The sequence below is a fragment of the Geotrypetes seraphini genome, chromosome 9 (assembly GCF_902459505.1).
Source record: "Geotrypetes seraphini chromosome 9, aGeoSer1.1, whole genome shotgun sequence".
Taxonomy (NCBI): domain Eukaryota; kingdom Metazoa; phylum Chordata; class Amphibia; order Gymnophiona; family Dermophiidae; genus Geotrypetes; species Geotrypetes seraphini.
The window spans coordinates 125,921,093-125,947,373 of NC_047092.1; the positions used below are offsets into that span (position 1 = coordinate 125,921,093).

The 26,281-nt window shown below is 42.1% G+C and overlaps 1 protein-coding gene across 2 annotated transcripts in view; it reads left to right on the forward strand.

The window, feature by feature from the left end:
- MYO7B (myosin VIIB) overlaps nucleotides 1-26,281 on the forward strand; it is a 302,847-nt gene that overhangs the window by 26,688 nt on the left and 249,878 nt on the right. For both annotated transcript variants that reach the window (XM_033957613.1, XM_033957614.1), the window contains exons 3-4: nucleotides 15,388-15,501; nucleotides 21,752-21,904. In XM_033957613.1, coding sequence (XP_033813504.1) covers nucleotides 15,388-15,501; nucleotides 21,752-21,904 — 267 coding nt within the window. The remainder of the gene's footprint in view (nucleotides 1-15,387; nucleotides 15,502-21,751; nucleotides 21,905-26,281) is intronic.

The following is a 26,281-nucleotide window of genomic DNA, read 5'->3' on the forward strand; positions in this document are numbered from 1 at the left end:
AAATAAGGCCCAACTCTTCAAAGACTGGCTGGAAGAAACCCATCTAGACATTGTACTTCTAACCGAAATATGGCTCATTTCCGACCAGGATGCCATCATAGCGGATATTCTCCCACCACATTACAAAATCATCCCCCTCTCAAGAAACTCAAAAAGGGGAGGTGGCCTGGCCATCATACTCCGTGACCACTTTCACTTCCAAATCCTTGATTCCAAATTAACCAATGACCTGGAAATCCTCACCTGCAAAATCTCCAAAACTGACTACATTGATAACCTTATCGTCACGCTATTCTACATACCCCCTAATAAATGGAATCTAGCAAAAGAAGATTACTACGAATTCCTTCTCGCGAACTCGGCAGCCAGAACCCACAACCTCTTAGCAGGAGACATCAATCTACACCTTGAGCAAGAAGAGAACCCCAATGTCGCAGATCTATTCTCCTTCCTCACATCGCTAGGCTTCACCAAGCCCCCCCATAACACTACACACAATAAAGTTCAGCAGCTTGACATGATCACTTTCCTTTCCAACACCCCCACTACTCCCAACATAAGTCTCACAGAACAAACTTGGTCAAACACCCCTTGGTCCGACCACCTCCTTTGTCACTTCGAACTAGCCTGGCTCAAAAAACAACCAGACAGGAAACCCACGCCCAACCATACAAAGACGATGACCTGGACAAGAGGAAAAATTTAATCCTGCAGATTTCTGGTCACATTACATCCTCATTTCCAACTCCGACTCTGACCCCAACTTCCATCTAGACTGGAAAAACTTCAGCGACCAAGTCCTAAACACCATCGCCCCCCTTAGATTTTGCAAGAAAACATCTCGACCCTCAAACAGCTGGTTTGATGCGGATCTCCTACCCATAAAACGTGAAGTACGGAAACTAGAAAGAACATGGCGTAAATCAGGGACTGACAACGACAGACTCAACTGGCGACTGAAAGTCAATGAATTGATCAACGAAAAACGCAGTAAACATTACTCCCAACTAATCAACTCCCCTTCTCTAAACAGTAAAGCTCTTTTTAGAATAGTCAACTCCGTTCTAGACACAGATTCACACAAACGCTCCAGCTCAGACCTCCCACCCCCTGCTACAATCCTAGCAGACCATTTTGCCAACAAAATTCACACCTTAAAATCGTCTCTTATAGCTCCCAGCCCCGAGCCAATATTCAACCTTCCTGCAGCAGACACAGGAGGTTCAGTAACAGACATGACCTGGAGCTCCTTCGAAAGCCCAGACTGGAACCTTTTTCTCAAACTACTCAAAATACGCTAACTCCAACTGCCTATTAGACAATTGCCCACCCACCATCAAGAAATCCGCCCCCCCCTCATTCAAAGCCGAACTCTTCAATTGGGTCTCACTATGCCTGTCCACTGGTCACTTCCCGACTGAACTTGACCACATTCTTGTTTCCCCCTGCCTCAAAAACAACAAGAAACCCATCTCCTCCACTGCCAACTACAGACCCATCGCCAACATACCACTCTTCCAAAAACTCTTGGAAGGCCTTATTAACCACGACCTCATGAATTATCTAGACAAGTTCAACATTCTTCATGATTCCCAATCCGGCTTCCGCACAAACCACAGCACAGAAACTGTCTTAGCAGCTCTGACCAATTACCTCCTCCACCTGTTCTCACTGGGCAAAAGCGCCCTAGTACTTCAATTCGACCTAAGCAGCGCCTTCGACCTGGTCGACCATAATATCCTGCTCAGCTGCCTTGACTCCATCGGCATCACTGGCCAAGTACTAAATTGGTTCTCAAGCTTCCTAACTAACCATACTTACCAGGTCCACAGCAATGGAACCTTCTCCCATCAATGGCGCAATCCCTGCGGAGTCCCACAAGGCTCACCTCTATCCCCCTCCCTTTTCAACATTTACTTGGCCCCTCTGGCACGGACACTAGCCAACTTAAACCTAAAATCATTCATATACGCAGATGACATCACCATTATCATTCCCCTTACTTCATTCACACAACAGACAGAACAACTCACCTCTTCCGTCCTCACCAAATTAGAACTATGGACCTCACAATTCAAATTCAAATTGAACACCGAAAAAACCAAAATTTTTCTGGCAAGTCCCACCCATAAACTAACAAACACTTCCCTGAAATTGAACGGTCTAGACTACCCTATCAACCCCACCATAAAAATCCTTGGAGTCCTCCTAGACAGATGCTTGACCTTCGAAGATCATACCAGTGCCCAGGTGAAAAAATGTTTCTGCTCCCTCTGGAAACTTCGCACCATTAAACGCCACTTCGACCACATCTCCTTTCATCTTCTGGTCCAATCACTAATCCTAAGCATACTGGACTATTGTAACATCATATACCTGGGATCCTATAAAAATACCATCAAACGTTTAAGAATAGTTCAAAATGCTGCCGTCCGCCTCATCTTCAGCCTCAAAAAATATGACCACGTAAGCCCCTACTACACTAAACTCCACTGGCTGCCAGTGGAGGCAAGGATCATCTTCAAATTCGCCTGCCTCTGCTTCAAAACCTTAGCAGGCTCTTCACCAATCTACCTATCGGAGCACCTTGAAATTGCAGGCCCCCCCCCGTACACGAAACACCTACCTGTTTTCCTTTCCTTCCCTGAAGGGCTGCCTCTACAAGAAATTCCTCGACAGATCCCTAGCATTCCAAGCGGGCAAATGGAACAAATGCCTCGCAACCCTCATCTCCAATTCCCCCCCCCTACCAAATGTTCAGGAAGTCAATCAAAACCTACCTTTTTGACAAATTCCTCTAACTTCTCCCCCCCTCTTACTAGCCTCCTCTAATTCCGATTTACCTCCAGACTCTCCGACTCCTCCAATCCTGTTAGCCACTAAATGACTTAACAAAATGGATCACTCAATCTAACTAATTATCCCTTCTTCATTACTCCCCATACTAAATGCCTCTGCTTTGCCTTATTGAACACTGCAGTATGTATCACCGCCGTATGTAACTGCTGTATGTAATATCGCTGTATGTAACTTACAGCAAATGTAACTTCATTGCAAATGTAACCTAGCTGTAAAAATTAACTTCACTGTAAATGCAGCGTCGCCGAAAATGTAACTTCGCTGTAAAGTACAGTCTCTTTATCTGTTAACCGCATAGAACTTCCATGGTAATGCGGTATACAAGAATAAAGTTATTATTATTATTATTTTACCTTGTGTCTTTTTTGTTCTGCCATGGCTACTCTTGAATTCTCTCTTCTTATTCCTGACCCTACTGTCCAGTCCTTGCACCTCATCCTTATCTTTGTGTCTTCTACCACTATTTCTACCTCCTCTTCCTTTCACCCATGGCCCTTCCTGGGTCCTATCCCAGTCTCCAGTCCTTAAAGCCTCCCAACGGACCTCAAGCATCCTACATTACTCCTTGCCAGCTGCTTTCCTACTATGTCCCCTTACTGGCATCTTACCGCCATGGCCCCTTTCCAGCTTTTCTCCCTCCTCCTCTTGGCTATTTCCTAGATATTCTATCTCCTACTCTTTATCTTGTCCCATTTGTGGCTCCATTCCCTCCTGCCTTCCAACATGATCCCTTTTCAGATCCTTTCTCTCTCTCTCTCATGACCCTTTTGCAGTTCCTCTTTCTCATACCTGCCCTCACAGCTACTTGCTCCTCTTTCTCCCACCCTTCCTTCCATAGCTCCTTCTTGGGTCGCTTCCTTCTTTCCTCTCCCTCATGGCTTCTTCTGAGCTCTTCTTTCTCCTAGCCTCTGTGGCCCCATCCTGGATAGAAACATAGAAACATAGAAATAGACGGCAGATAAGGGCCCACGGCCCATCTAGTCTGCCCACCTTAATGTCCCTCCCCTACCTTTGCTCTGTGAATAGATCCCATGTGCCTATCCCATTTGGCCTTAAAATCAGGCACGCTGCTGGCCTCAATCACCTGTAGTGGAAGACTATTCCAGCGATCAACCACTCTTTCAGTGAAAAAGAATTTCCTGGTGTCACCTCGTAGTTTCCCGCCCCTGATTTTCAACGGATGCCCTCTTGTTGTCGTGGGACCCTTGAAAAAGAAGATATCTTCCTCCGCCTCGATGCGGCCCGTAAGATACTTGAACGTCTCGATCATGTCCCCCCTCTCTCTGCGCTCCTCGAGCGAGTATAGCTGTAATTTGTCAAGCCATTTTTCATATGGTAGATCCTTGAGTCCCGAGATCATCCGGGTGGCCATTCTTTGCACCGACTCCAGTCTCAGCACATCCTTGCGATAATGCGGCCTCCAGAATTGCACACAGTATTCCAGGTGGGGCCTCACCATGGATCTATACAATGGCATAATGACTTCCGCCTTACGACTGACGAAACCCCTTCGTATGCAGCCCATGATTTGTCTTGCCTTGGACGAAGCCTGCTCCACTTGATTGGCAGACTTCATGTCCTCACTGACGATTACCCCCAAGTCTCGTTCTGCTACCGTTTTTGCTAGGATCTCGCCATTAAGGGTATAAGACTTGCATGGATTCTGGCTGCCCAGGTGCATAACTTTGCATTTTTTGGCATTGAAGTTGAGTTGCCATGTCCTAGACCATCGCTCCAGTAGGAGTAGGTCGTGCATCATGTTGTCGGGCACTGAATCTTCGTCTGTTGTGCATTTGCCCACTACATTACTCAGTTTGGCGTCATCGGCGAATAATGTTATTTTACCTTGAAGCCCTTCTGCCAAGTCTCTTATAAAGATGTTGAATAGGATTGGGCCCAAGACTGAGCCCTGTGGTACTCCACTAAACACCTCCGTCATTTCGGAGGGGGTGCCGTTCACCACCACCCTTTGAAGCCTACCTCCAAGCCAGCTCCCAACCCATTTCGTCAATGTGTCACCTAATCCTATAGAACTCATCTTGCTCAGTAACCTGCGGTGTGGTACGCTATCGAATGCTTTGCTAAAGTCCAGGTACACGATGTCCAGGGACTCCCCAATATCCAGCTTCCCCGTTACCCAGTCAAAGAAGCTGATCAGGTTGGATTGGCAGGATCTCCCCTTAGTAAATCCATGTTGTCGGGGATCCCGTAGATTCTCCTCATCCAGGATCTTATCTAATTGGCGTTTGATTAGAGTTTCCATTAGTTTGCTCACTATCGATGTTAGACTCACTGGTCTGTAGTTTGCTGTCTCCATCTTTGAGCCTTTCTTGTGGAGTGGAATGACGTTAGCCGTCCTCCAGTCCAACGGGACGCTGCCTGTACTAAGGGAGAGGTTGAAGAGCGTGGACAGTGGATATGCCATTCCTCATCTCCAGCTCTCGCCTCCTTTTGCCTCATTTGGCTAGTCACAGACCAGCAGGCCAGTAGATTTTCAGACCATAGCAAAAATAGAGCAAGTTAGCACAGGTCATGAGGGCTTCTTTGTATGCTCAAAGGGCCTTCAGCAGCTCTGCATTTCACATGAGTTTTCTGGTAACTGGAAATCTGTGCAGGAGGAGGGGTATGGCTGCCACAAGGCCTGTGAACATGCATGCTAACTGCCCAAAGATCTCCACAGACAAGGAAATGACTCAACACTGGATTCTAGTTGTTTTTTTAAAATCTATGGACAGGCTCATTGGGCCCCTTTTGGTGTGGGAGCCAGAGCCAATTGCTATTGTTGTCCTCCTCTTACCAAATGGAGGTCAGGAATTTGTTTGTTTGTTTTCACTTGATATACCGCTAATCACAACATAAAAGTGTCATTAGATGGTGAAAATATTTAAAATAAAATGAAAACAAATAAAATTAAGATTAAAGATGATAGAAAAAAAGGAGAAAGCTTGCAGAGACCTAAGGGTTTAAGGTTTGTATAAAAACTAAAAAGCCGTGTTAGTTTTTTTAAACTGGAGTAAGAGGCTTTGAGTCTGAGTTCACAAGGAAGAAAATTCCAGATGTGAGAACCAGTACAGGCAAAAGCAGTGTCTCAAGTGAAGTTCACGCAGAGAACTGAGGAAGGGGAGAAGAGATGTGTAGGAGTACAAGGAATCAAAAGTTTAGAAATATGCTCTAGAGCAGTCTGTAGTCTGCCTTTGAACACAATGGTGAGTAATTTAAATTTTATACGTGCTGTCTTGGCATGAAATGAAGTGATGTGGAATATACAACCAGAGTAGAAGTGAATGTTACATGTCAAGAGTGAAGTGCATTGGCAGAGTTGTGTTAGGGCTCAGAGCTGGAATACAAAGAGCAGTGAGATTAAGATCCCTGGGCACTAAGCATTTTTCCCATGAATATAAAATGAAACTGTTAGCACCTATGCCCTTTAGGTATAGGCACATTCTCAGAAATTATGGGAAATAACAATAATGATAATGTATATTAGCAGGGAATATACCATATTAGTTTTTGCAGAATTTGTAGGAAAGTGTTTGTTGCTCATTCCTACTTTATGCCAGGCTCTGGTCCAAGTGTCATAACATAAAAATTTCACTTATAATGTGCCTTGAAAAACATTTGCTCCATTTAGTGTGCCGGAGTTAAAAAAAAGTTTGAAAGACACTGGAATAGACTAAAGAAATAAGAATGTTCTAGATGAGATGGTTTATGTACAATGAGTGATCAAATTTTTGAAAATACAGCTTAGTTCAAAGAAAATATTCATGGTCTAAATTTATAGAAATTCAGTGGGATTACTTTGAACCATATTAAGAAATTAACCACATGTCATTCCGGAAGAAGCTGAAAACCTTCCTCTTTGACAGCTGAACCAACACGCCTCTCTCAGAAAAGAACCTAACCACATTTTATTCTGGATGAAGTTGATAACTCCTCCCTGACAACTGAGTTTTTCTCGCTCCCTTCTTCTCTCTCCTCTCAATTAAGACCCCCTTTTAAGTTCCCCCTCTGACCCCCTTCTAACCCCACTCTGTAAGTCGCCTAGAGCCTGAATAGATATGAGCGACATACAAATGGAAGATTAGATTAGATATTAGAGGGGAATACAGCTGATACTGAAACTTGACCTTAGCTCTGGAATCAAGTCCTATAGATCCAGCACAATCAACACAAATGATTTATTGGTCAATCCCTCACTCAAATTTATCCAAATACAGGAAGAAGACCTTTATTTTTCATGAATATTGTTAGGAATAGTTATTTACTAGACTGCCTACTCACATCTCCAAAGTCACAGGCACACTATATAAAACAGCAGTCTCAAACTTGCGGCCCCCCAGGTGCTATTTTGCAGCCCATGGTCTGGATGTGATGATTGAGTGTTGGCTCCCTTGCCGCGGCCGTTTTTCTGTTCAAAGTCATGGGCGGTGGCAGTAGCAGCTTCTCGCATTATCCGCGCCTCCGTCACTGCCTGGACTTCTTTTCAACTCGTCAGATTCTCAATCCTCTACAATCTGGTTTTTGCTGCCTTTGATAATGTTAATCACAGTTTACTTCTTGATACGCTGTCCTCATTTGGATTCCGTGAATCTGTCCTCTCCTGGTTTGCCTCCTACCTTTCCCAACGCACCTTTAGTGTATGTGTTGGTGAGTCCTCTTCTGCTGCTACCCCACTAGTGGTTGGCGTACCCCAGGGTTCTGTTTTAGGACCTCTTCTCTTCTTTCTCTATACCTCTTCCCTCGGTGCCCTGATCTCCTCCCATGGCTTCCAGTATCACCTATATGCTGATGACTACCAGATTTACCTCTCTATACCTGAAATTTCACTTAAAGTCCATGAAAAAGTCTCTGCTTGTTTGGCTGACATTGTTGCCTGGATGTCCTGCTGTCATCTGAAACTAAATATATCCAAGACTAAGCTGCTCCTCTTTCCTCCTAAACCTTCTGCTCCTCCTCCTCCTTTCTCCATCTCAGTATATAATACTGTCATTGTTCCAGTCCCCTCTGCTTGCAACCTTGGAATGGTCTTTGATTCCGACCTTATTTTCTACGCACATCCAACAAACTGCTAAGACATGTCATTTCTATCTCTTCAGTATCACCAATATTTGCCCCTTCCTCTCTGAGCACACTACCTGGACCCTCGTAACCTCACACTTAGATTACAACAATCTACTTCTAACTGATCTCCCGCAGTGTCGCCTCTCCCCCTTGCAATCTGTGCAAAACTCTGCTACATGACTCATCTACCAACCTTGCTACGCTCATGTCACCCCTCTCCTTGTCACTTCACTGGCTCCCTATCTACCATCGCATACAGTTTAAAATCTTATTGCTGACCTACGAGTGTGTTCATTCTGCTGCCCCTCAATATCTCTCTTCGCTTTTCTCTCCTTATACACATCCCAGAGAACTCTATTCCTCAGATAAGCCGCTCTTAGCTGTACCCTTCTCCACTGTTCCTTTTATCTAGCTGCCCCTTATGCCTAGAATAAATTACCTGAGTTTGTCCGTCAATCCCCTTCCCTTCCCGTGTTTAAAAGCAGACTGAAAACCCACCTTTTTGATATAGTCTTCAATCCTTAACCCTACTTCTCTGCCCCCCAACTCAGCCAGCTGATTAACCGTTCCCTTAACTGTATCCATGACATCCTGTGTGTCTGTCTTAGCTGTTTAGATTGTAAGCTCTTTCAAGCAGGGACTGTTTTCTTCTTCTTTGTGACTCTGAGCAGCACTGCATGCGTCTGGTAGTGCTATAGAAATAATTAATAATAGTAGTATTAATAAGCACTTTTACATTCAAAAGTAGGGGTGTTCATATCAACCAAAGCAGGGGTGTTTGTTTTGTGTTCTAGGTCTGCAAACTGCTTAGGTTTTCGAGATAAACTTAATGAATATGCAGTCATCTACCGACCCCCCTGATGCATTCCGCTCTTCCTTCCTCACCGATTTTGACTCCTTACTCTCTCCTTCCTCGAGCCCATATCCCCTTCTCTCATCCTCAGTGATTTCAATATCCATGTTGATGACCCCTCCGACTTCTTTGCCTCTAAGTTCCTTGCCCTAACATCCTCATACAATCTCCTGCTGTGCTTCACAACCCCTACACACCAGAAAGGACACTGCCTAGGCCTAATTCTTTCCTTCAACTGTTCAACCACCAAAATCTGCAATACCACCCTTCCCCTCTCTAACCATCACCTGTTAACATTCACTATTCATTGCCCTACCCCCCAGATCCGGCCAATTGCCACCAACACATTCAGGAACTTTCGGGCTATTGACCCCAGAACCTTCTCCACTGCTGTCTCATCCCTCTCCTCAACTACTATATCACACAAGACTGTCAATGAAGTCGTCCTCTCTTATAATACCATTCTCTCCTCTGCTCTAGATATCCTTGCTCCTCCAATCTCACATCCTGTTAGACATGCCAAACCACAAACCTGGCTCACCCCCTGCATCCGCTACCTGCGCTCATATGCCCATTATGCTGAATGTCTCTGGCTTAAATCCCGTGTGGTCACCAACTTCATATACTTCAAATTCATGCTGACATCATTCCAGTCTGCCCTCTAGCTGGCCAAATAAGTATACTATATCCACTTAACCACTTCTCTTACCTCCAATCCTCGCCGTCTCTTTACCACACTAAACTCCCTACTCAAAGTACCTTTGCTGCCTATTCCTCCTTCAATTTCTCCCCAGACAATGGCGGAGTTCTTCTACAATAAGATTCAGAAGATTCACCTTGAATTCTCAACCAGGCTGCTTCCTCCTCCCCTCCCTCCATCTGCCCTTTCTACTAACCTCCCATCAACACCTGCCACCCTCTCCTCTTTCTCTGAAATCACTGAGAAGGAAACCACACATCTTCTCTCATCCTCCAAACCCACTACCTGCTTCTCTGATCCGATTCCCACTCACCCTCTGTCATCCCTCCTATCTGTCACATCCTCAACCTATCGCTCTCCACTGCAACTGTCCCTGATGCCTTCAAACATGCTTTTGTCACACCCCCCTCAGGAAACCCTCACTGGAACCCATGTGTCCCTCCAACTATCGCCTCATCTCCCTCCTCCCCTTCTTATCCAACTTACTTGAACTTGCTGTTCACCGCTGTTGCCAGGACTTCCTCTCATCCCATGCTATTCTGGATTAATTTCAGTCAGGCTTTTGCCTGCTGCATTCCATGGAAACTGCCCTTACTAAAGTTTCCAATGACCTGTTCTTGGCCATATCCAAAGGCCTCTACTCTATCCTCATACTTCTCGAGCTGTCTGTTGATCATCACCTACTTGATACACTGTCCTTGTTGGGATTCCAGGGTCTTGCCCTCTCCTGGTTTTCTTCCTATCTCTCCCATTGCTCCTTCAGTGTATGCAATGATGGTTCCTTCTCCACAGCCTTCCCCCTATTGATTGGTGTACCTCAAGGCTCTGTCCTGGGACAACTCCCCTTCTCAATCTACACTTGCTCACGTGGAGCGCTGATCTCCTCCCAGTATCACCTCTATGCTGATGACTCAAGTTTCAAGTTTATTTAAAAATTTATTATACCGCCTAATCAGGCTTCTAGGTGGTGTGCATTAATCAATAAAAACAATCAAGTTAACAAACGTATTAGGGGGAATAACTAACCAAACAGACAAACTTGTACAAAAGGAAAAGAGGGTTCAAACTTCAATATTATAGGAAAGAGATAATGAAGGGAAGAACAAGAGGTAGGGGAAAGACCAAAAGAAGGAAAATCAAATTGTCCATAGAAGGACAGTTGATATTAAACAGCATCTTTAAAAGAGTAGTTACTACTCGAAGGCATCTTTGAACAAGAAGGCTTTTAATTTAGATTTAAACTGGTTTAAATTTGTTTCCTCTCTTATGTAATTGGATATAGAGTTCCAAATATCTCTACTGAAACCCAGACCAGAGTCTCAGCCTGCCTATCCGACGTTGCCACCTGGATGTCTCGCCGCCATCTAAATTTGAATATGGCTAAAACAGAGCTGCTCATCGTCAAGTTTCAAGTTTCAAGTTTATTGGATTTGTTATCTACGCAATATATATTTCAATGCGTATAACAATTGTTTTTAAAATAACAATTAACAAATTGGGGAGGACAATACAAAATAATATAGACAAATTTTGGCATTCTATTACAAACTGGTACAAAAGGTAAAAGGGGTGAACTACAAATTTTTTAAGAAAAGAAAAAGATACATTTAAGGAAAAAAACACATATGGAAGGGTCATGGAAAACATATATGGTAGAATCTCAAATCCTAGATATAAAGTGAAATAAAGAATATTTTGGCGACCTACACATAACACTCATAAAAACTGGGATTTAATATTTGTAGGTAATATTTTCTATATATTGAAAGCGTCCTTGAACAGAAAGCTTTTAAGGGAACGCTTAAATTTTTCTAAAGAAGGTTTATTACGTATAAATAGTGGTAAATTGTTCCAGAGCTGAGGTGCTATGACCGAAAAAATGGTAGATCTCCTGGTCCCTATTATTTTTAAAGACGGAATAGTTAATAGATGTTGTTGTGTTGATCTGAGTGTCCTAGATGATGAATATGGTATCAAAAAACGGTCCAAAAATAGTGGCACATGTGATTGTTGAATTTTAAATGTTAAGAGTATAATTTTAAAAGTTATTCTGTGTGTGATTGGTAGCCAATGAGCATGTTTGACGAATTTACTCCAATTTTTTGAGACCGTGAACGAGCAAATTGATAGTGGGAAGCCGGTGGACATAATATACTTGGACTTCCAGAAAGCGTTCGACAAAGTTCCACACGAAAGACTTCTCAGGAAACTACAAAGCCATGGCATAGAGGGAGATATACAAAGATGGATAGGCAAATGGCTGGAAAACCGAAAGCAGAGAGTGGGCATAAATGGGAAGTTCTCCGACTGGGAGAAAGTGACTAGTGGTGTACCCCAGGGTTCAGTACTTGGGCCGATCCTTTTTAATATTTATATCAATGACCTGGAAGAAGGAACATCCAGTGAGATCATCAAGTTTGCAGACGATACAAAACTATGCCGGGCAATCAGATCGCAGGAGGATAGAGAGGAACTCCAGAGCGACTTGTGTCGGTTAGAAACATGGGCGGAGAAATGGCAGATGAAGTTCAATGTGGAGAAATGCAAGGTAATGCATTTAGGCAATAAGAATAAGGAATACGAGTATACAATGTCAGGTGCAACTCTGGGGAAGAGTGAACAAGAAAAGGACCTGGGTGTACTGATAGATAGGACCCTGAAGCCGTCGGCACAATGCGCGGCAGCGGCAAAGAAGGCAAATAGAATGTTGGGCATGATAAAGAAAGGAATCTCGAGTAGATCGGAGAAAGTTATAATGCCGCTTTATAGGGCAATGGTCAGACCACACTTGGAATACTGCGTCCAACATTGGTCTCCCTACCTAAAGAAGGATATAAAACTGCTGGAGAGGGTGCAGAGACGAACTGGTGAAGGGTATGGTACCCTTCACCAGTGGAAAACTGGTGAAGGGTATGGAGAAACTGGAATACGAGGATTGACTTATAACACTAGGATTGTTCTCCCTTGAGAAAAGGAGACTGCGTGGGGATATGATCGAGACCTTCAAAATACTGAAAGGAATCGACAAATTAGAGCAGAGAAGATTATTTACATTGTCCAATTTGACACGGACTAGAGGACATGTAATGAAGCTAAGGGGGGACAGGTTCAGGACTAATGTCAGGAAGTTCTGCTTCACTCAGAGAGTGGTTGACGCCTGGAATGCCCTCCCAGAGGAGATTATTGCGGAATCGACCGTCCTAGGCTTCAAGAGCAAACTAGATGCATATCTCCTTAAGAGAGGCATATAAAGATATGGTGGACTATAAATTACGCCAGGTGTACACCTGGCAGGGCCTCCGCGTGTGCGGATCGCCGGACTTGATGGACCGAAGGTCTGATCCGGAGATGGCAGTTCTTATGTTCTTATGTGTAACATGGTCATATTTTTTTGAATTTGTTATAATTTTTATTGCTGTATTTTGTATTATCTGTAGTCGTCTAATTTCCTTATTGGTTATGCCATGGTATAAAGTATTGCAATAGTCTAATCTGGAAATGATTAATGAATGGATTAATGTGTTAAGAGCTTCTGGTTTTAGGACTTTTGATAGTGATCTGATGAGTCGTAGTTTGTAAAAACAGTTTTTGACTACTGAGTTAATTTGGTTATGGTAAGAGAGTTCCTGATCTAGTGTTATTCCCAATATTTTTATTGTAGTTACTATTTGAAGAGGGGTACTATTTAGGAGTATATGTGGTGAGAGTTTAAGATCTTTTTTCCATGGAAAAAACATTACTGAAGATTTTGCTGTGTTTAAGGCCAACATATTATCCTTTAGCCATTTGCTGATTTGGTTTAATTTATTATTTATGGTTATTATTTCTGTTGGATCTGCTGAGTTTATAGGATACAAAAGTTGAATATCATCTGCATATGCGAATGAGGAAAATCCAATAGACTGACTGAGGGTTAGGAGAGGAGATAAGAAAATATTAAATAAAAGTGAAGAAAGGATTGAACCTTGTGGGATCCCGAAAGAGTTAGTGAAGTTGTTAGATGAAGAATTATAAAAAAATGACTTTAGCTGAACATTCTTGAAAATATGATTCAAACCAGTTTAGTACTTGGTCGGAAATGCCAATTGAAGACAATCTTTTGATAAGTAATGGTGGTCTATGGTATCTTCCCGCTTAAACCCACCTCTCCACTTCCCTTGTTCCCAGTCTCTGTGGACAACACTCTCATCCTTCTTGTTTTGTCTGCTCATAATCACGGGGTCATCTTTGACTCCTCTCTCTCTCTTCTTCACCGCCCAGATTCAACATATTGCTAAAACCTGCCGCGTCTTCCTCTACAATTTTACCAAAATTCAACCCTTCCTCTCTGAGCACACTACCAAAACACTTATCCATGTCCTCATCACCTCGCGCTTAGATTACTGCAACTCGCTACTCTTAGGCCTTCCGCTTAGCCATCTCATTCCCCTCCAGTCAGTCCAGAATTTGGCTACACGACTCATATTCTGGGAGAGCCGCTATAATGTTACCCCTCTCCTAAGTCACTTAATTGGCTTCCCATCTGTTTCAGACTACAATTCAAACTCCTCTTACTGACCTACAAATGCACTCACTCGGCTGCCCCTCACTATCTCTCTTCACTTATCTCCCCCCCCCCTCCCGTGAGCTTTGCTCAGCTGGTAAGCCCCTCCTATCTGTGCCCTTCTCTTCAATTGCCAACTCCAGACTCCGTCCTTTCTGCCTTACTGCGCCGTATGCTTGGAACAAGCTGCTCGAATCCCTACAGCAGGCTCTGTTTCTGGCAGTGTTCAAGCCCTAGTTAAAAGCCCATCTCTTTGAGAGTGCTTTCAACTCCTAACTACTTTCACTTTGGTTCTGCATCCCCAACCCAATATGTCATGTCTTTCTGTCCAAGTTAGAATGTAAGCTCTTCTGAGCAGGGACTTTCTATAAATGTCAAAATGTACAGCACTGCGTACGCTTTTCAGTATAAGTAATAAGTAATAGTAGGTATATTTGCATACAATAGAGGCAGCATCCATACTGATCTATCTCATGAAAACTTAGTCTGTTTGCAGTCTTTGAAAACTGGACTTGGGCACTCTGGATCCAAATTCTTCTATGTGTGTGTCATTCTTTGTCTTAGCAAGATCAAAGGGTAGATAAGATAACTATCAACCCTATAATTAGCATCATCCACTGACATTGTTACTAGGGAAAAGCTTACATAAGTCTTTCCAAAATCATATACTTTTGACATTATAAAAACTGTAAAACTAATTTGAAATATTACACAATGCGTATTAGTTACTAGTTTTTTGTAAACAGGAAAAGAGAAACAAATTTAAATGTAAGCATGTACCGTATATACTTGAATATAAGTCGATCTGAATATAAGTTGAGACCCCCCTTTTCCCCCCCCAAAAGGAGAATTTGCGGGAGCCAGTATGGAAGCTGCTCTTGTGCCGCTCAGCTGAAGAAACTGGATCCACGCAGCAGGTTAGCAGCGGGGCAGGAGTTCGGAAAGCTTGCTCCTGCCCGCTGCACCTCCACCAGGGATCGGCAGAGGACCCGCTGCACCTTCACCAGGGATAGGCAGAGATATGATAATAGGGCAGGGAGGAGGAGAGGGGCAGAGCCTGGAAGCGATGACGGCCTAATAAAATTCTGGGAGGGGGCGTTGGCCCGAATATAAATCGGGACTCTCATTTTTGGGCCTTTTTGGGCCCAAAAATCCCAGTTTATATTCAAGGTATACGGTAATGTTGAGTTTGAGCCTGAATAAAGAAACAAATTAAAGATTTCCATTACTTTCATTTGTCAGGTACCCTATAACAACCTATTTTCCTACTATAGATGAAACTTGAGGGAGGACTTACTGTGAAATAAAATGACAGTTTCTAAAGAGAGAGGAAAGTAGAAACCATTAACTATAACTTTGTTCTATGAGCAGGGTGACTGTGTCTGGCTGGAGTCTTCCTCTAGCAGTGAATATAATGTTCCCATTGGGGCAGAGGTGAAGGACACCGACTGTGGACAAACCCTGCTTGTGGATGATGAAGGAAAGGTAGGTAAACAGTTTACACTATATTACAAATTAGCTTGGGCACAGTGTGTATATATCATATAAATGTTATCTAGTTGAAGGAGTTATAATGGAAACTTTGGGATATTATTTTCCATTTAAAGAAGAGAAAATGGCTGGCGGAAGCAGGGAGGAGAGATGAGGATGTTTGAGTGGAGAGTAAAAAAGAAAGGCAGTAAAGCAGGGGTGTCAAAGTCCCTCCTCGAGGGCCGCAATCCAGTCAGGTTTTCAGGATTTCCCCAATGAATATGTATGAGATCTATTAGCATATATTGAAAGCAGTGCATACAAATAGATTTCATGCATATTCACTGGGGAAATCCTGAAAACCCGACTGGATTGCATCCCTTGAGGAGGGACTTTGACACCCTTGCAGTTTAGGAAGAGAGGTTGATGAGGAGGCTAAACCAGGATTCTTAACCTTTTTTGGTTCACCAAGTAACCCTCGCACCTCCTTCCTAAATCACGTTTCCATTAGTGACTACTGACAGCTACATATAACATTTGACTGTTAGCTGCTAACAGTTCTGTTAATGTGTTGCTAAAATTACAATAGTACAGTTATACTATCAATAACTGTCCTAATAACGGTCTTCTCTCTGTTCTGAATAAATTGCCTGAGATTTCAAGACCTCTTCCTGCACCCCCAACTGTTTACGAACTCCTGAGGTAAACCAATAGGAGAGAGAGGCTGATGGAGGAAAGAGAGAAAGCATAGAAGACTATAGTTATAGCCAGCCAGATTGGAGTAGATGCTGCAGGTGCATTGAGGACTAATGAAGGATTAATAATGCAGTGAAACTCCCATTATTCTCTCTGAAGCCTATCCACACCACACCACACTTTCCTAACCCAACCAGTCATACCAGTCTGTCCCCTCCTTAGTCCAGGGGTCTCCAAAGACCCTCCTTGAGGGCCGAATCCAGTCGGGTTTTCAGGATTTCCCCAATGAATATGCATTGAAAGAAGTGCATGCACATAGATCTCATGCATATTCATAACTATAGCATGTGAAAATTGCCAATTATCACATGCTATAGCTGGTTAACTTTTAGCCACTAACTGGGAATATTCAATGGAGATAATCAGTTATCTCATGACAATTATTCACATTTACCCCTTCCTTTACTAATGCATAGAGTGGGTTTTAGCGCTGGCAGCGGCGGTAACTGCTCTGACGCTCATAGAATTCCTATGAGCGTCAGAGCAGTTACCGCCGCTGCTGGCGCTAAAACCCCCACTACGCATTAGTAAAGGAGGGGGTTAGTCAGCTAAGTGCTATTTAACTGGCCAGTTAAATAGCACTAAATATTGGCTGATTTATCTTTATGTTGTCTTCTTGTCTTTTTTCCCTCCCCTCCTTATTCTCTCTGCTGTATTTTTAATTCTCTGCTGCATAGGCATGATTTGACTTCTATATTTGGAAATGGAAAACATAATCCTAATAACAGTAGAATAAAATAATATCTAGTCAGCCTGCTCTACTCCCACATTAAATACTTTTTTTTTCAATATTCAACTGTTACAACAACTTTTTCCATATTCAGACCCTATGTTCACTCTATGATACTAAAAAGCCTTAAGTATGGTCAAGTACCAGCATCACAGAAGGCCGCCACAATCCAACCCAACCTCAAGGATTCTAAATCTACAGCCACTTCCTATACAAACTATAACCAATAACCAATATCTCTTTCCAAGCAAAAATAACAGAATGAATCATCTTTTCACGCCTCACAGATTTTATGATCAAATGTCCTTTATCTTAATCAAACAGGGTTTAGACAACATTACTCAAAGGAATTATTTCTTCTAGGTTTGGTTACATTCAATCTATACTACTTAGACTGTAGGATACAAATGTAAACAGAAAAATGCTAATAGCTAAACACATACACTTTGGTATAATTATCTACCAATGGTATTCCAAACACTCAAGCATTCAATTACTTCATGAGATAGTCGGGATAAAGCCTGCGATGCTGTTCAACTCCTTGCAACAAGGCCTATGGAACTTTGTAAGTCTAAGCACTTTGAAAATGAGAGTCTTTTTCTTCACACAGATGTGCATGACTGCCAGGAAATCTTCACTGTCTTCTTTGCTTCCTTCTTCACCCACCACCAAAACCGAATTGTCTGGTCCAAAAACTTTCCAGTTATGACCAGGTGACAACATGGAACAATCAGTACTTGTCCAGCAGGTTACTGTTAGTCACACAAGGAGGGTGGAGGGCTTACCCTCTGTTTTAGGACTAGTATGGAATGTCATACCAAGATGATAATAGAACAAGAAGGGTTTCATAACATTCCATGTGAAGCTTGCTCCTACACATGTTCTCAGGAGTTAGACTGAGGCCCACCGTAGGTGAATGACCTGGACTGAAAGCAAGAAACTTGTAAACAAGTGGCAAGCAGGATCCACAATGCCTCATATCAGAAAAGGTTCAGAGCCTAGTCAAGCCTCAGCATTCAATGCAGTTTATCACATCCTTCTTCTTGGCAGACTTCTCCAGATAGGGATAGAGGATGCTGCTCATGACTGGTTCAATTCATATCTGAGTGGTCATATCACGTTCAATTCAATAACACCTACTCCAAACACATACTCAACCACAACTGGAGTTCCACAAGGCTCAGTATTTGCCCATCTATTATTCAATATCTTGTTAGCACCACTTCTTATATTAGCACAGTCACTCAGATTTACTGCATTTATATATTCTGATGATATGCAACTCTTATAGTCATTCAACCCTACTAAAATTTCAGAAATACAAACCATAAATCAATTGTTATGCAAAATTACAAACTGGTTACTGTCAGCATTATATTACTGTGTGTTAGCAGGTCCAGAGTGCAAGCAAAGGACTCTAGGATATTATATTAAACAAATCTGACCCTGGGATTGTTAGATTGAATGGCTCCTGACCATTCAGTCTAACAAAAGACATTAGAATGCCATAAATGACTCCTAAAATACCAGTACTTGAGATTAACAAAGTGTCTATGGCATAATATTTGCTCCAGCTATCAGAGACAGGTGCTTATTATCAATTGAGAGCCATTGTTTCAAACAGATGCCAAATTATGACAGAAGATAGATACTGGAAGATACTATTTTTAGAACAAACTGAAATCTATAAAGAGCACCTTGATTTCTCATATTAAACTCTATACAGTACCGGGCAGAGCTTTGGATTCTTGCTCAGAAATAGCTAAGATGAAGAAATAAAATTTAAATTGAATCAGGTTGGGCAGACTGGATGGACCATTCGGGTCTTTATCTGCCATCATCTACTATGTTACTACGGTATATTATAAAATTCTTAGGAATAATCTCATAGATCATAAGCTAAATTTTCAGCAACAAATTTCATCTGTTATCTAACGCTGTTTCTACAAATTAAAGATGATCCGCTCCATCAAAGCATTGCTAGAACCACCACCACTAAACATATTAGTACACTCATTAGTTATTTATCAACTTGATTATTGTAATGCACTATATAATGAATTACACATTAAAGATATACACCATCTCCAACTCATACAGAACACTGCCATAAAACTGATTGTAGGAGCCCATAAATTTGATCATGTTACCCCTCTTTTCAAAACAACTCATTGGCTCCCAATAACACAGAGTCTCACCTATAAAATTGTACTACGAGTATTCAAAATTTGCCAAGCACATACTCCTCTTTATTTGGATCAGAGTAGAGAATGACATGGAGACAAATTTTTCCCCGTCCCTGTAGGAACTCAATTTCCCTGTCCTGTCCCTGTGAGTTTTGTCACTGTCTCTGTCCTGCCCCATTCCTGTAAGCTCTGCCTTAACTGCACAAGCCTCAAACACTTATGATTTTAAAGTGTTTGAGGCTTGTGCAGATGAGGATTGAACTTGCAGGAATGGGGCAGAAACAGGAAAAGAACTCGCAGGGATGGGACAGGAAAATGAGTTCCCGCGGGGACAGGGAAATATTTGTCCTGGTGTCATTCTCTAGATAAGAGTGCTTAACAACAAGGACTTCAAAGGCGTTCCTTGAGGGGATGAATGCTGGCTCATGCCTCACCCCCAGTAAGCCCAAACCTAACCTGATAGGCCAGAGCATGGTCAAAGGCCTTGTCCTGAAAAGTTGCTGAGTGAGGATCTGCTAAGGGGAAGAAAAGCTCCATTGGAATATCTTACCTGCTGGCATTCAAACTTGAGAAAAGGTGCAAGTACTTCTGTAACCACAGTATGGCTGAGAAACATCAGATCACCAAAGCTGTTGCTCAGGTTATAGCTTCTTTCTCTGTGCAAACAGAAAATGTTACCCAAACAGAGAGAACAGTTCCATGTGCCAGCTGTCTTCAGTTCTTTTACTTCATGAAGGAAGTAAAGGAACTGAGAGAGAAGGTGGCAAGACTGAGAAGCATCCATGAGAATGAGAAGTACATCGATGAAATGCTTCATGAGGCATCAAAGATTTCCAGCAGTGGACTTGGATTACAGGAATTTGCAGGATTGATACTATGACTCTACCTGCCTTTGAACTGAAGAACAGGTATGCAGCCCTGGAAGTGAAGGAGATGAGAGCATCCCAGGGAAAGGAAGGACCAAAACTCAAAATCCCCAAAGTTGTTGGATCCTTGATCAATAGGAGGCATAAGGTGTAAGTAGTAGTGGTGGGTGATTCCCTTCTGAGGGGTACAGAGGTGACCATCTGCAGATCAGAAATGATGTCCTAGGAGGTATGCTGTTTGCCTGGTGCCAAAATCCAAGATGTTACAGAGAGCTTGCCAAGACACATCAAGCCTAATGACTATTATCCAATACTGCTCATCCATGTTCACACTAATGATACTGCTAGGTACCCCTCTGAATATATCAAAAGTGACTTTGTGGCCCTGAGAGAGAAGGTGAAGCAGTCAGGTGCGCAGATGGTATTCTTATTGATCCTCCATATCGAGGGTAAAGACCAGGGCAGAAAAGCTCGCATCCTGGTGATGAATGTGTGGCTGCACAGATGGTATCGTCGAGAGCGTTTTGGCTTCTTAGACCATGGGATTATTTTCCAAGGGCTGCTGGGTAGAGACAGTGTTCATTTTTCAAGGAAGGGAAGAAATGTCTTCAGAAGCAGACTAGCTAACCTACTGAAGAGGGCTTTAAACTAGAATTGTTGGGGGGCAGGTTGATCAAAGTTCTCAGGTGAGTATAAGCCTTCAGGTAAGTTAATCACTAAATACCTCTACACAAATGGGAAAAGGGGGCAATGTCTGGAAGCAGTATTTACTAATGCTCGAAGTATGGAAAACAAGGTTCTGGATTTAGAGGTAGTGATGGAAGAGGCTGTGTTAGATTTAATGGCAATCACAGAGACATGGTTTACAGAGAACCATAACTGAGATATAGTTATACTGGACTATAATCTGTTCAGAAAAGACAGGATAGGACAAAAAGGAGAGGGAGTGGTGTTATATGTTAAAGATCAAATTAAAGCCACACAATTGCAGGATCTGCAGGGTAAGGAAGAGGCACTGTGGTTCAATTTGAAAAGAGGGAATGAAAAACGTATTTGCATTGGTGTGATATACAGGCCTCCTTCACAGACAGAAGTGGACAAAGATTTAATAGTAGACATTCAGAATATAGATGAAAAAGGGGAAGTATTACTAATAGATTATTTTAACATGCCAGATGTTGATTGGGGTATCCCTATTGCAATCTTCTAAAAGTAGGGAGATCCTGGATTCTCTACAAAGAGAACTGTTCCAGAAGTTGATAATGGAACCAAAGCGGGATGGGACCCTACTGGACTTAGTGCTTTCAAATGGGGAAAGTGCTTCTAATGTTACACTGGATGATCATCTGGCATCCAATGATCACCGCATTAAGACAGATGTAGAGAGGGCTCATTCAAAAGTAAAAAGTTCTAGGCTAAAAAAAACCCAACTTTGTTCTGATGGGAGATTATGTCAAGGAATTGTCATGGTGGGGAGGTGAGGGGCAGGATATTCGATGGAACTGGGGTAGAGGGTGAGAGAGAGAAGGAATGCTAAGTACACAGGCTATGAAAGCATGTTTGTGCTTTCACCCAGGTTGAAGCGGGTAGTGTTCAGCAAAGTCATCTTACCAGGGTAATGAGAGTTGTCTTCAAAATGCACAGATAATAGGAACAGAGTTTAAGAGATCTTGGGTAAGAATCAAACTGTGAGTAAAATAGAATATACTATTATCACTCTATTTCAGGATCACTGGATAAATGCTCGGAATATCAGCAGTGTGCACCCAATGCATCCTACATCTGCATGTGGGGTGGAAGACATGATCCGCCTGGGGGACCTGAATGAAGCAGGCATTGTGCATAACCTTCTCATTCGTCACCGGGAAAACATGATCTATGTGAGTGCCAGGGCTCAGAAGAATAAAGAGATTCTTAGCCACTCTAATTATTCAAGGATTATGATATATATCACTTTTACGGGTGCTATTGTCATGATTCTTGTGAGAGTTGATTTCTGTAGAAAGAATTATACCTTAACTCTTTTCTAAAATGAAGAACTAGAGTGGGTTGGTTAAAGAAAAATGATACTGGGCTGCTTTTATCTCAAAATACTGGGTTGACCTCATAAAGGGGGTCTTTTTACTAAGCTGCGGTAGAAAGTGGTCTTAGCACGCTCTTATGCAGGTTTCTCCACATTGCTTTTATTTGCAATTTTTTCATGTCTCCTCTAGTAGATGAATTTGTAGTGAACATTATATTATTTGAATCTTCGTGGATTACATTTCCCTAAAATTGGCATTATCATAAGTTTTCACATGCTTTCATTTGCTTCTCTATAATACATAGACAGGGTATTAATTTCACGCCTTTAAAGTTCTTTTCCACCTCATATGCCACTTTTGCTGCTATCTCACATCATTCATACTTTTTTTCAGGGTTATTAATAACAGGACCACCTGTAGAACTTAGACATTCTTTAATTTTGCCTTATTTTAGCTGCTAAAATGTCATAAAAGCAAGCGTTTTAGGCTTATAGCTAATATGATCAGCGCAGGTTGTTTTATTCTGTTCATACCTTCTGATAAATAGAAACATGACGGCAGATAAAGGCTAAATGCCCCATCTAGTCTGCTCATCCACAGTAACCATTATCTCTCTCTGAGAGACCTCACATGCCTATCCCAGGCCCTCTTGAATTCAGACACAGCCTCTGTTTCCACCAACTCTTCCGGGAGACTGTTCCACGCATCTACATTCTTTCCGTAAAAAGTATTTCCTCAGATTACTCTGGAGCCTATCACCTCTTAACTTCATCCTATGTCCTCTCATTGCAGAGTTTCCTTTCAAATAAAAGAGACTCGACTCATGCACATTTATATTACGTAGGTATAAACGTCTCTATCATTTCTCCCCTTTCCTGCCTTTCCTCCAAAGTATACAGATTGAGATCTTTAAGTCTGTCCCCATAGGCCTTATCACGAAGTACACACACCATTTTAGTATCCTTCCTCTGGACTGACTCCATCCTTTTTAAATCTTTTTGAAGGTGCAGCCTCCAGAATTGTACACAATATTCTAAATGAGGTCTCACCAGAGTCTTATACTGTATTTCCCATAGTTACTCACCTCTTTTAATTCGATGTTAGTATAGTTTAACTTTTTTTCCTTTACAATGTGCACTGCAATTTTTCACACACTGTTTTAATATACTGATGTTATACAGTATGGGTCTCATAATCGAAAGAGAAAAACCGGCCTAAATCAGCACTTGGACGAACATTATACAAATACGTCCAAGTGCTGATAATAAAAATGGTTTTTGGACATATTTCTAAACGACCTAGGCCTTCATAGTGCTGCTGAATGACCAAAGCTAAATGGGGCGTTTCAGGAGGAGTGGCGAGGGCAAGAATTGGGCGGGACATGGCCCGGCTTAGACTTAGTCGTACAGCATGTACTGTATAACCGAAAGTTATACAGCCCAGGACCGATGAACGTTGTGACTTAGACCATTTAAAACATGGTATGCAGATCCCTCACTACCTGGGATGATATGTTCTGGGGGTCTCGCGGCCCACCTGCACACGTGGGCGGAGCTACAAACATAAAATCAGATTTCACCCATTCATGTCAATGGAAAAAATGTAAAAAGCTGCCATTCTCACAGTAATTCAAAAACGGCTTGACCGATTTGAACAAAACTTGGTATGCAGATCCCTCACTACCTGGGGTGATATGTTCTGGGGGTCTCGCGGCCCACCTGCACACATGGGCGGAGCTACAAACATAAAATCAGATTTCACCCATTCATGTCAATGGAAAAAATGTAAAAAGCTGCCATTCTCACTGTAATTCAAAAACGGCTTGACTGATTTGAACGAAACTTGGTATGCAGATCCCTCACTACCTGGGGTGATATGTTCTGGGGGTCTCGCGGCCCACCTGCACACGTGGGCGGAGCTACAAACAGAAAATCAGATTTCACCCATTCATGTCAATGGCAAAAATGTAAAAATCTGCCTACGCAAAAACGGCTTGCCCGATTTGAACGAAACTTGGTATGCTGATCCCTCACTACCTGGGGTGATATGTTCTGGGGGTCTCGCGGCCCACCTGCACACGTGGGCGGAGCTACAAACAGAAAATCAGATTTCACCCATTCAAGTCAATGGAAAAAATGTAAAAAGCTGCCATTCTCACAGTAATTCAAAAACGGCTTGACCGATTTGCACGAAACTTGGTATGCAGATCCCTCACTACCTGGGGTGATATGTTGTGGGGGTCTCGCGGCCCACCTGCACACATGGGCGGAGCTACAAACAGAAAATCAGATTTTACCCATTCATGTCAATGGAAAAAATGTAAAAAGCTGCCATTCTCACAGTAATTCAAAAACGGCTTGACCGATTTGAACGACACTTGGTATGCAGATCCCTCACTACCTGGGGTGATATGTTCTGGGGGTCTCGCGGCCCACCTGCACACGTGGGCGGAGCTACTAACAGAAAATCAGATGGCTTGACCGATTTGAACGAAACTTGGTATGCAGATCCCTCACTACCTGGGGTGATATGTTCTGGGGGTCTCGCGGCCCAACTGCACACGTGGGCGGAGCTACAAATAGAAAATCAGATTTCACCCATTCATGTCAATGGAAAAAATGTAAAAAGCTGCCATTCTCACTGTACTTCAAAAACGGCTTGACCGATTTGAACGAAACTTTGTATGCAGGTCCCTCACTACCTGGGCTGATATGTTCTGGGGGTCTCGCGGCCCACCTGCACATGTGGGCGGAGCTACAAACAGATAAGCAGATATCACCCATTCATATCAATGGAAAAAATGTAAAAAGCTGACATTCTCACAGTAATTCAAAAACGGCTTGACCGATTTGAACTAAACTTGGTATGCAGATCCCTCACTACCTGGGGTGATATGTTCTGGGGGTCTCTCGGCCCACAACTCTATGTTGCTTGCTCAAGGGTGGGTTCACCGAACAATTTATATGTTCTTGCTCCTGGAGGTGAAACTAAAAATTTTGTTTATAATCACGTTTTGCGTTAGTTGTATTGTATTCATTTTGTCAAATATTTCACATTATAATTTGAATATTGTACTTTTTATTAAGCTGTAAAACAATAATTTCATTCACCACTACAAAGTATCTTTATTTGAATCCATTTACAGTGTTATTGCTATAATTAAATACCCGTGCAACGCCGGGGCATCAGCTAGTACAGTATATAAATATAGTTGTAACACTGATAAGGCCATTTATACTGCAGCAGTAAAATGGCCAATTTTCTATTTTTTCAATTAATGGCTATGTTGTCATTAAAAAACAATTACCACATAAGCACTTAACTCCACCCATTTTGTAGGTTGTAAGGGCTCACATAGTAATCCTGCACTAATCAGTTAGCATGCGGTAATGTAGATGCAGTAGTGCAGGCATGCTCCATCACCTACCAAATTAAACATTGTTTAACACACGGTTAGGATGTACCAATTTGGAATTAGTTAAGTGCCAATTTGCAAAAATGAAATTCTATGTTTTTTTTACATTGTTTCAGATCATTGATTGAACCATATCCACATCATTCTCTTCTTGGTTGGGCTGAGAATCAATATCCAGTGTGACTAAAATCATGTCTTCAAAGTCACCATGAAAACTATCAAGTAAATTTAACATATGAGTAGAATCTCAAACATATGATTCAATTAAAGGAACAAATGGTTTCAAAAATAGATCAACAAATTGTGATAATGGTTCTAACATTAAACCTTTACCTGAAATTATGGGCCTACCTAGAGGGCTGTTAAGTGATTTATGGATCTTTGATAGAATATAAACATTGGAAATCAGGATTCTCAACTACCAAGAATTTTTTTTTTTCTTTTTTTTATAATAAAGCTTGCTTTATGTGTATCATCAACTGCTTCCCTGATTTCATTTTATAATCTAGGAGTGGAGTCTTCTGGGAGGTACATTAGATAGAATGGGAGCCCACTGGGACAGTTAGGGAATAATGCTTGAGTACCTGATGTGGAATATAAATTATTATTTTTTTAAAGTATATAATACTTTTTGTCATTCAGTTATCTCATAATCTCAGCTATATAGTTTTCTCTGTCTTGGACCAGTATGCCGTCAACCTTATCTGCAGGTTTTATAACAATTTGTTTGTTCTGAGCTAGGGAAGATACCATATATACTCTAATATAAACCTATCCAAATATAAACTGAGGTAATCTTTTTTCCCCCAAAATGAGGG